Source organism: Crinia signifera, chromosome 2, assembly GCF_055691185.1.
Source record: "Crinia signifera chromosome 2, ASM5569118v1, whole genome shotgun sequence".
Taxonomy (NCBI): Eukaryota; Metazoa; Chordata; class Amphibia; order Anura; family Myobatrachidae; genus Crinia; species Crinia signifera.
In genome coordinates this window covers 402577653-402590005 of record NC_139218.1, presented here as the reverse complement: position 1 = coordinate 402590005, position 12353 = coordinate 402577653, and the positions used below count along the sequence as shown (strand labels likewise).

Below are 12353 nucleotides of genomic sequence, written 5' to 3'. Positions count from 1 at the left end.
AGACTTCCAATATTAGGTTGGTGTGTCACCTTGACAAAGCTGACGTTTGGACAGCGAAACGCGTTGGTTCTGCTGGTGCCAGATCCTGGATAACAGTTTGGAGGCTCCACCTGCTTAATCGTCTGACCACCAACCCACCCAACCTAATATTGGAAGTCTACGGCTCAATTTACCATCTAATTCCATCTGGATACCTGGCCACGAGGTTGAAGGTAGGCAAACACAACATCAGCCACTCCCTCAGTGTGCCCACAAGGATTACAAATCGCCGTTTACGAACTCCATCACAATTTTGGGACTATCATCTAGTGTGGACAGTGCGGGTTCCATTATTCCTCCTACCCCGGACGGGGAAATCCTGATACACGTGAGATCTGGTCACCAGTTATTGCTTTTACAAACAACCTCTCTTTTTTTTTATTCATGAATTACTACAACAGTTTTTTTGTAATAGTGTACACTTGAATTACATCAATTATATGTCTAAAAATATGCTGCTATATATGAATTATTTTTAATATTGTTTTTTAATAAATTGTTATATGAATTTTGAAATCTGATTCACTCATCATTAATTGTGAGCGCTGCGTTTTGTGTTGAGCTTTAGGCAGCTGCCTAGGGCGCCAGCCACTGGAGGGCGCCTCTTCAGCCCAACAATTAAATCCAATATAATTGTGGCAGGTGCTGGGAATAGCTATCTCTATTTTCCCAGCACCATTCTAAATCCCATCCCTGGTCCCTGCTGCTGGCGATGGCTGCCTAGCGCTGCTACCGCTGCCGCTGGTGGTGAGACACTGGTCCCAGAAGATGCCGCCCGCCCCTCACCATTGGCGTCAGCGGGGAACAGTGCCTCCGTGGCAGCAGCACTAGGCAGTCAGCGGCTGCAGCAGGGACTAGGGATGGGTCTCCCCACCAGCTGAGCTGCAGAAGAAGGAACCGCGAGGCGAGTGTCACCAGCGGCCTCCGATAACCCCCGCCACCCCCACCCCCAGCCCCGGGAAATGACGACGCGGCGGCCTGCCACCGCATCACACCGGGCATCACCCCCCCGCCCCGGAACACCGCGGTGGGCTGCTGGCGCAATCACCGCCACCCCCCCTGTACAGCGACCGGGGACAGATAGTAGCAGACCACCACATCCAGGTAAGTAACAGACCACCACATACAGGTAAGTAGCCCCATCAGAGATATCTCTCATAGACATAATATAATGACCTGTATACTGGGATGCTATATATTCAGGTTACACAGTAGTATATAGACGGATGGGATGAGGGCTCGGGGCACTTACTGTGCTATAATGACCTGTATACTGGGATGCTATATATATATAGACTGATGGGATGAGGGCTCGGGGTACTTACTGTGCTTCTGACCAGATCTCTCGGTCTAATATGGCTGTGGTTGTAACAACCCCGGTCTGGGGATCGATGCGGAACAGGTTCTTCATGGACTGCAGCTGCTGAAATGTATAAGTGACCTGTCCATTCAGCCCCTGGTCCGGATCCTCAGCGAGAACCTGATGGACAGAAGCAACAGTCTAATCTGATCCATCAGAGCCCGTAACGGCTGTCTAATTACTGTCCCAGCACCCGTACCTGCTGTCTAATCACTGCTCTGTGCCCTTACCTGCTGTCTAATTACTGTCCCAGCGTCCTTACCTGCTGTCTAATTACTGTCCCAGCACCCTTACCTGCTGTCTAATTACTGCTCTGCACCCTTACCTGCTGTCTAATTACTGTCCCAGCGCCCTTACCTGCTGTCTAATTACCGGCCTGCACCCTTACCTGCTGTCTAATTACCGGCCCGCACCCTTAACTGCTGTCTAATTACTGCTCCGCGCCCTTACCTGCTGTCTAATTACTGTCCCAGCGCCCTTACCTGCTGTCTAATTACTGCTCCGCGCCCTTACCTGCTGTCTAATTACTGTCCCAGCGCCCTTACCTGCTGTCTAATTACTGTCCCAGCACCCTTACCTGCTGTCTAATTACTGTCCCAGCGCCCTTACCTGCTGTCTAATTACTGCTCTGCGCCCTTACCTGCTGTCTAATTACTGCTCTGCGCCCTTACCTGCTGTCTAATTACTGCTCTGCACCCTTACCTGCTGTCTAATTACCGGCCTGCACCCTTAACTGCTGTCTAATTACCGGCCCGCACCCTTAACTGCTGTCTAATTACTGCTCTGCGCCCTTACCTGCTGTCTAATTACTGTCCCAGCACCCTTACCTGCTGTCTAATTACTGCTCCGCACCCTAACCTGCTGTCTAATTACTGCTCCGCGCCCTTACCTGCTGTCTAATTACTGCTCTGTGCCCTTACCTGCTGTCTAATTACTGCTCCGCACCCTTACCTGCTGTCTAATTACTGGGTACGCTTCCTTACCTGCTGTCTAATTACTGCTCCGCACCCTTACCTGCTGTCTAATTACTGCTCCGCACCCTTACCTGCTGTCTAATTACTGGGTCCGCTTCCTTACCTGCTGTCTAATTACTGCTCCGCACCCTTACCTGCTGTCTAATTACTGTCCCAGCACCCTTACCTGCTGTCTAATTACTGCTCTGCGCCCTTACCTGCTGTCTAATTACTGTCCCAGCACCCTAACCTGCTGTCTAATTACTGCTCTGCGCCCTTACCTGCCCTCTAATTACTGCTCTGCGCCCTTACCTGCTGTCTAATTACTGCTCTGCGCCCTTACCTGCCCTCTAATTACTGTCCCAGCGCCCTTACCTGCTGTCTAATTACTGTCCCAGCACCCTTACCTGCTGTCTAATTACTGCTCTGCGCCCTTACCTGCTGTCTAATTACTGGCTCCGCGCCCTTACCTGCTGTCTAATTACTGGCTCCGCGCCCTTACCTGCTGTCTAATTACTAGCTCCGCGCCCTTACCTGCTGTCTAATTACTGCTCTGCGCCCTTACCTGCTGTCTAATTACTGGCTCCGCGCCCTTACCTGCTGTCTAATTACTGGCTCCGCGCCCTTACCTGCTGTCTAATTACTGCTCTGCGCCCTTACCTGCTGTCTAATTACTGCTCTGCGCCCTTACCTGCTGTCTAATTACTGGCTCCGCTTCCTTACCTGCTGTCTAATTACTGCTCTGCGCCCTTACCTGCTGTCTAATTACTGCTACGCGCCCTTACCTGCTGTCTAATTACAGCTCTGCGCCCTTACCTGCTGTCTAATTACAGCTCTGCGCCCTTACCTGCTGTCTAATTACTGGCTCCGCGCCCTTACCTGCTGTCTAATTACTGCTCTGCGCCCTTACCTGCTGTCTAATTACTGCTCTGCGCCCTTACCTGCTGTCTAATTACTGGCTCCGCTTCCTTACCTGCTGTCTAATTACTGGCTCCACTTCCTTACCTGCCGTGTAATTACTGCTCCACACCCTTACCTGTTGTCTAATTACTGCTCCGCACCCTTACCTGCTGTCTAATGACTGCTCCGCGCCCTTACCTGCTGTCTAATTACTGGCCCAGCGCCCTTACCTGCCATCTAGTTACTGCTCCACGCCCTTACCTGCTGTCTACTGCTCCGCACCCTTACCTGCTTTCTAATGACTGCTCCAGGCCCTTACCTGCTGTCTAATTACTGCTTCGCGCCCTTACCTGCCGTCTAATTACTGCTCCGTGCCCTTACCTGCTGTCTAATAACTGCTCCGCCCCCTTACCTGCTGTCTAATAACTGGCTCAGTGCCCTTACCTGCTGTCTAATTACTGGCCCAGCGCCCTAATCTGCTGTTTAATTACTGGCCCAGCACCCTTACCTGCTGTCTAATTACTGGCCCAGCGCCCTTACCTGCTGTCTAATTACTGTCCCCCGCACCCTTACCTGCTGTCTAATTACTGCTCCACGCCCCTTACCTGCTGTCTAATTACTGCTCTGCGCCCTTACCTGCTGTCTAATCACTGGCCCAGTGCCCTTACTTGCAGTCTAATCACTGGCCCAGCGCCCTTACCTGCTGTCTAATTACTGCTCCGCGTCCTTACCTGCCGTCTAATTACTGGTTTAGCGCCCTTACCTGCCGTCTAGTTACTGCTCCGCGCCCTTACCTGCTGTCTAATTACTGGCCCGCGCCCTTACCTGCTGTCTAATTACTGGCCCAGCGCCCTTACCTGCTGTCTAATTACTGGCCCACGCCCTTACCTGCTGTCTAATTACTGGCCCACGCCCTTACCTGCTGTCTAATTACTGGCCCACGCCCTTACCTGCTGTCTAATTACAGCTCTGCGCCCTTACCTGCTAATTACCGGCCCGCACCCTTACCTGCTGTATAATTACCCGGACCGCACCCTTACCTGCTGTATAATTACCGGCACGCACCCTTACCTGCTGTCTAATTACCCGGCCCGCACCCTTACCTGCTGTCTAATTACCGGCCCGCACCCTTATCTGCTGTCTAATTACCCGGCCCGCACCCTTACCTGCTGTCTAATTACCGGCCTGCACCCTTACCTGCTGTCTAATTACCGGCCCGCACCCTTACCTGCTGTCTAATTACCGGCCCGCACCCTTACCTGCTGTCTAATTACCGGCCCGCACCCTTACCTGCTGTCTAATTACTGGCCCCGCACCCTTACCTGCTGTCTAATTACCGGCCCGTACCCTTACCTGCTGTCTAATTACCGGCCCGCACCCTTACCTGCTGTCTAATTACCGGCCCGCACCCTTACCTGCTATCTAATTACCGGCCCGCACCCTTACCTGCTGTCTAATTACCGGCCCGCACCCTTACCTGCTGTCTAATTACCGGCCCGCACCCTTACCTGCTGTCTAATTACCGGCCCGCACCCTTACCTGCTGTCTAATTACCGGCCCGCACCCTTACCTGCTGTCTAATTACCGGCCCGCACCCTTACCTGCTGTCTAATTACCGGCCCGCACCCTTACCTGCTGTCTAATTACTGGCCCGCACCCTTACCTGCTGTCTAATTACCGGCCCGCACCCTTACCTGCTGTCTAATTACCGGCCCGCACCCTTACCTGCTGTCTAATTACTGGCCCGCATTCTACCTGCTGTCTAATTACCGGCCTGCACCCTTACCTGTATTATGCGGCTCCCGTCAGCCTGCGCCTCCCTTATATAAGCTGTGTAGTGCGGGAGCTGGAAGCGGGGAGCGTTGTCGTTGGCGTCCTGCAGTAGGATGGTGACGGTGGTGAACGTGTAATATTGGGGCGTCTCTCCCTGCACCACCAGCTTGTGTCGGGCGTTCTGTTCATAGTCCAGCAATGCCGGCTTCCACACTGTGATTTGTCCTGCAGAAGAGACCAGCATCAGTGACCCCACGTTGCAGCATTTATCACAGTATTATCGCTGTACATGTGTGTCACATGTACGCGGCTGTTAGTACATACAATCTGATATTGCTGTAGATACGTGTCACGTGTACGCGGCTGTTAGTACATACAATCTGATATTGCTGTAGATACGTGTCACATGTACGCGGCTGTTAGTACATACAATCTGATATTGCTGTAGATACGTGTCACGTGTACGCGGCTGTTAGTACATACAATCTGATATTGCTGTAGATACGTGTCACATGTACGCGGCTGTAAGTACATACAATCTGATATTGCTGTAGATACGTGTCACATGTACGCGGCTGTTAGTACATACAATCTGATATTGCTGTAGATACGTGTCACATGTACGCGGCTGTTAGTACATACAATCTGATATTGCTGTAGATACGTGTCACATGTACGCGGCTGTAAGTACATACAATCTGATATTGCTGTAGATACGTGTCACGTGTACGCGGCTGTTAGTACATACAATCTGATATTGCTGTAGATACGTGTCACATGTACGCGGCTGTTAGTACATACAATCTGATATTGCTGTAGATACGTGTCACATGTACGCGGCTGTTAGTACATACAATCTGATATTGCTGTAGATACGTGTCACATGTACGCGGCTGTTAGTACATACAATCTGATATTGCTGTAGATACGTGTCACATGTACGCGGCTGTTAGTACATACAATCTGATATTGCTGTAGATACTTGTCACATGTATGTGGCTGTGAGTACATGTACCTACATCCACATACATGTAACATGTATCTGATGCAAAATCCTACCTCATGTACTATGACATTGTTGCAGATACATGTCACATGCTTGTCGCTGTCAGTATGAGCAGTTCCACCACCTGTATTTGTGATTACCTGCAGTGTGGATATCGCTGTGAGTATCTGAGGAATTGATATCGCTGTGAGTATCTGAGGCATGGCTATCACTGTGAGTACCTGAGGTAGAGATATTACTGTGAGTACCTGTAGTGTGGATTTCGCTGTGAGTACCTGAGGTATGGATATCGCCATGAGTATCTGAGGAATGGATATCGCTGTGAGTATCTGAGGAATGGATATCGCTGTGAGTATCTGAGGAATGGATATCGCTGTGAGTATCTGAGGAATGGATATCGCTGTGAGTATCTGAGGAATGGATATCGCTGTGAGTATCTGAGGAATGGATATCGCTGTGAGTATCTGAGGAATGGATATCGCTGTGAGTATCTGAGGAATGGATATTACTGTGAGTACCTGTAGTGTGGATATCACTGTGTGTATCTGAGGAATGGATATCGCTGTGAGTATCTGAGGAATGGATTTCGCTGTGAGTATCTGAGGAATGGATATCACTGTGAGTATCTGAGGAATGGATATAGCTGTGAGTATCTGAGTAATGGATATCGCCGTGAGTATCTGAGGAATGGATATCGCTGTGAGTATCTGAGGAATGGATATTACTGTGAGTACCTGTAGTGTGGATATCACTGTGTGTATCTGAGGAATGGATATCGCTGTGAGTATCTGAGGAATGGATATCGCTGTGAGTATCTGAGGAATGGATATCGCTGTGAGTATCTGAGGAATGGATATCGCTGTGAGTATCTGAGGAATGGATATCGCTGTGAGTATCTGAGGAATGGATATTACTGTGAGTACCTGTAGTGTGGATATCACTGTGTGTATCTGAGGAATGGATATCGCTGTGAGTATCTGAGGAATGGATATCGCTGTGAGTATCTGAGGAATGGATATTACTGTGAGTACCTGTAGTGTGGATATCACTGTGTGTATCTGAGGAATGGATATCGCTGTGAGTATCTGAGGAATGGATATCGCTGTGAGTATCTGAGGAATAATTATCGCTGTGAGTATCTGAGGAATGGATATCGCTGTGAGTATCTGAGGAATGGATATCGCCGTGAGTATCTGAGGAATGGATATCGCTGTGAGTATCTGAGGAATGGATATCGCTGTGAGTATCTGAGGAATGGATATCGCTGTGAGTATCTGAGGAATGGATATCGCTGTGAGTATCTGAGGAATGGATATCGCTGTGAGTATCTGAGGAATGGATATCGCTGTGAGTATCTGAGGAATGGATATCGCCGTGAGTATCTGAGGAATGGATATCGCTGTGAGTATCTGAGGAATGGATATTACTGTGAGTACCTGTAGTGTGGATATCACTGTGTGTATCTGAGGAATGGATATCGCTGTGAGTATCTGAGGAATGGATATCGCTGTGAGTATCTGAGGAATGGATATCGCTGTGAGTATCTGAGGAATGGATATCGCCGTGAGTATCTGAGGAATGGATATCGCTGTGAGTATCTGAGGAATGGATATCGCTGTGAGTATCTGAGGAATGGATATTACTGTGAGTACCTGTAGTGTGGATATCACTGTGTGTATCTGAGGAATGGATATCGCCATGAGTATCTGAGGAATGGATATCACTGTGAGTATCTGAGGAATGGATATTGCTGTGAGTACCTGAGGTTACGGATATCGTTTTGAGAAGTACAAATATCGCTGTGAGTACCTGTAGTGTGGATATTGCTGCGAGTATCTGAGCTATGGATATAACTATGAGGTTCTGGAGTGTGGGTATCGCTGTGAGTTGCAGAGGCATATACAGTAGTTGTAAGTACCTGTAGCAGTAGTACGTTTATTTATATACCTGTAGTATAAATATAATATGTGATATAAGGAGAGAGTACATGTAGTATAAATATAATATATGACATAAGGAGAGAGTAGGTGTAGTATAAATATAATATGTGATATAAGGAGAGAGAGTAGGTGTAGTATAAATATAATATGTGATATAAGGAGAGAGTAGGTGTAGTATAAATATAATATATGACATAAGGAGAGAGTACCTGTAGTATAAATATAATATGTGATATAAGGAGAGAGTACGTGTAGTATAAATATAATATATGATGTAAGGAGAGAGTACCTGTAGTATAAATATAATATATGTCATAAGGAGAGAGAGTACCTGTAGTATAAATATAATATATGATATAAGGAGAGAGTAGGTGTAGTATAAATATAGTTTATGATATAAGGTGAGAGAGTAGGTGTAGTATAAATATAATATATGATATAAGGAGATAGTAGGTGTAGTATAAATATAATATATGATATAAGGAGAGAGTACCTGTAGTATAAATATAATATGTGATATAAGGAGAGAGAGAGTACCTGTAGTATAAATATAATATATGATGTAAGGAGAGAGTAGGTGTAGTATAAATATAATATATGATATAAGGAGAGAGTAGGTGTAGTATAAATATAGTTTATGATATAAGGAGAGAGAGTAGGTGTAGTATAAATATAATATATGATATAAGGAGATAGTAGGTGTAGTATAAATATAATATATGATATAAGGAGAGAGTACCTGTAGTATAAATATAATATGTGATATAAGGAGAGAGAGTACCTGTAGTATAAATATAATATATGATATAAGGAGAGAGTAGGTGTAGTATAAATATAGTTTATGATATAAGGAGAGAGAGTAGGTGTAGTATAAATATAATATATGATATAAGGAGAGAGTAGGTGTAGTATAAATATAATATATGATATAAGGAGAGAGTACCTGTAGTATAAATATAATATGTGATATAAGGAGAGAGAGTACCTGTAGTATAAATATAATATATGATATAAGGAGAGAGTAGGTGTAGTATAAATATAGTTTATGATATAAGGAGAGAGAGTAGGTGTAGTATAAATATAATATATGATATAAGGAGAGAGTAGGTGTAGTATAAATATAATATATGATATAAGTAGAGAGTACCTGTAGTATAAATATAATATGTGATATAAGGAGAGAGAGAGTACCTGTAGTATAAATATAATATATGATATAAGGAGAGAGTAGGTGTAGTATAAATATAGTTTATGATATAAGGAGAGAGAGTAGGTGTAGTATAAATATAATATATGATATAAGGAGAGAGTAGGTGTAGTATAAATATAATATATGATATAAGGAGAGAGTAGGTGTAGTATAAATATAATATGTGATATAAGGAGAGAGTAGGTGTAGTGCAAATATAATATGTGATATAAGGAGAGAGTAGGTGTAGTATAAATATAATATGTGATATAAGGAGAGAGTAGGTGTAGTATAAATATAATATGTGATATAAGGAGAGAGTAGGTGTAGTATAAATATAATATGTGATATAAGGAGAGAGTACGTGTAGTATAAATATAATATATGATATAAGGAGAGAGTAGGTGTAGTATAAATATAATATATGATATAAGGAGAGAGTAGGTGTAGTATAAATATAACATATGATGTAATGAGAGAGTAGGTGTAGTATAAATATAATATATGATATAAGGAGAGAGTACGTGTAGTATAAATATAATATAAGGAGAGAGTAGGTGTAGTATAAATATAATATATGATATAAGGAGAGAGAGTAGTTGTAGTATAAATATAATGTATGATGTAAGGAGAGAGTACGTGTAGTATAAATATAATGTATGATGTAAGGAGAGATAAGTGTAGTATAAATATAATATATGATATAAGGAGAGAGTACCTGTAGTATAAATATAATATATGATATAAGGAGAGAGAGTACGTGTAGTATAAATATAATATGTGATATAAGGAGAGAGAGTACGTGTAGTATAAATATAATATATGATATAAGGAGAGAGTAGGTGTAGTATAAATATAATATATGATATAAGGAGAGAGTAGGTGTAGTATAAATATAATATATGATATAAGGAGAGAGTAGGTGTAGTATAAATATAATATATGATATAAGGAGAGAGTACGTGTAGTATAAATATAATATATGATATAAGGAGAGAGTTGGTGTAGTATAAATATAATATATGATATAAGGAGAGAGTACCTGTAGTTAGAATATATAATATACAGTGGCAGATTCAGGGGGGGGGGCACCCGGGCACGTGCCCCCCTGTCATTTCATTTTGTAGCTGAGGACCAGGGCTTTCCAACGAGCCCAGCCCCGTGTCTCTAGCCCCCCGGGAACCAGAGATATCGCCTGGCAAAGCTGTAACGGTTTTTCTCCATAGGATAATATGGGACCCGTCAATTCCGACCCCCACCCGGTTCCGAAGGCTGCCAGTTCCCCCCCCTGGCATCAGAGAAGCTTATGATTGATTAAATTAAATTCCAAATCGCTGGGCCTTCAATATGATACCAGGCTGGTCCATATCGGTCAATCGGTTCCAGAGATATAGCGTGTAAACCGATTTTTTTATTTTTTAAATGTAATTTCATGGCTGTTCATGTTCTTTGAGGGCAGATTACTCTGGAACCAAACGTTCCAGTTTCACAGGACCAAAATCATTCAAAGCCCACTCAAAAGTTCTTCAATATGATACTTGTCTCATGTAAATGGGTTAGTTGGTTCCAAAGATATAGCCGGTTAAATGAGATAACTGGTTAAAGGGGGGAGGGGTGGTTTTCTCTCCCCCTCACACCAGAAAATGCAGGGACTAGGCTGGTGTAAAAGGAGCCAACCTGGGAATGCATTTTCTGGTGTGAAAGGGGTATTATTTCAAATAGCCGGGACCTGCAGTGCTCTGAATACAGCCAGGCTCTGCCACTGTCAGCGGCTATCACTTCTGCCTGGCGGCGGTTGTCCCCCATTTACCGCGAGCATGTATTCCCCCTTGGCAATGAGCATGTAATCCCACATGGCAACGAGCATGGAACCTCTGGCAATGAGCATGGAACCCTTGGCAATGAGCATGTAGATAAGCAGCACTTATGTAGCATCATTTTTAATAGGCATTATGGTGTTTGGCATAATACATAATGGATATAATGGCGTGTAACTTAACGTGTAATGGACATTATGGTGTAAATGTTTAATGCGCGCCTTTGGTGGACAATGTCCCTGTTTATGAAGCGTATTGTGAATTTTGGCTAAATCTGTGTGGCATTATGTGAATTCTGGCTCAATCCATGTGGCATTATGTGAATTTTGGCTCAATCCATTTGGCATTTTATGAATTTGGCTCAATCCATGTGTTATTATGTGAATTTTGACACAATCCGTGTGGCATTATGTGAATTGTGGCTCAATCCGTGTGGCATTATATGAATTTTGGCTCATTCCATTTGGCATCATGTGTAAGGGGCAAGTATAATGGGGTCTAGTATTTTGTTGCATAATGTGTAGAAGTTGTTGTACACTACACTCAAGGACACGCCCCCTGTTGAGTGGCCACACCCCCTTTTCCGGAGCGCGCTTTAGGCGCGCGCACAACTACATCCTTCACTTTTGTTGCCATGGTGGGCCTGCGCACTTTAAATGCCAGGGCCTATTTTTAATCCCATTCCCACCCTCTCTCTGCCGCTCTCTTAGCATGTACACTGGCACCACTAACACCGCCCCTCCCCCACCTAAACCCTCTTTTATCATGGTGCCCCCCCTGTCATTTTATCCTGGATCCGCCCCTGATAATATATAATATATAATATACCATTAGCAGGGGCGTAACTATAGCACCGCAGCCCCCGCGGTCGCGGGGGGGCGCTGTGCATGTGGGGGCTCTGGGGGCCTGCGGTGCTATAGTAATGCCCCCGCCCCCCATCCCCCGCAGGCTTACCTGTCTGCGCGTCCCGGCTCCCCTCTTGGCTACAATCAATTCTATGGGGACGGACCACGATAAAATGGCCGTCCCATAAAGCAAACAGTTCTCTGAAACTGTCTGCGGTATGGGGGCGGCCATTTTATCGTGGTCTGTCTGCATAGAATTACTTGAAGCCAGGAAGGGCGCCGGGAGTAGTTGGGAGGTATGCATCAGCGCGTTGGACAGGACAGAAAGTGCGGGGACCCTGCATGTGCCCAGCCCGATATACGAGTCCAATAATGCAGCTACTGGCCCAGAGTGTAAGGGTGAATGTGCTGCTACACCAGACCACTCTGCTGACACACCGCCCGGGACGCGCAGACAGGTAAGCCGGCCGGCGGGGCGGGGGGGGGGGGGGGGGGTTGGGAAGACTGGCGGGGAGTGGGGGCGCCCCCCAT

General features: G+C 45.5%; 1 protein-coding gene across 1 annotated transcript in view; it reads right to left on the bottom strand.

Annotated features, from left to right (window-relative positions):
• DCHS1 (dachsous cadherin-related 1) overlaps window positions 1-12353 on the bottom strand; it is a 108102-nt gene that overhangs the window by 22414 nt on the left and 73335 nt on the right. Inside the window, 2 exon segments of the mRNA XM_083170616.1 lie at window positions 1365-1519; window positions 5039-5250. Coding sequence (XP_083026742.1) covers window positions 1365-1519; window positions 5039-5250 — 367 coding nt within the window.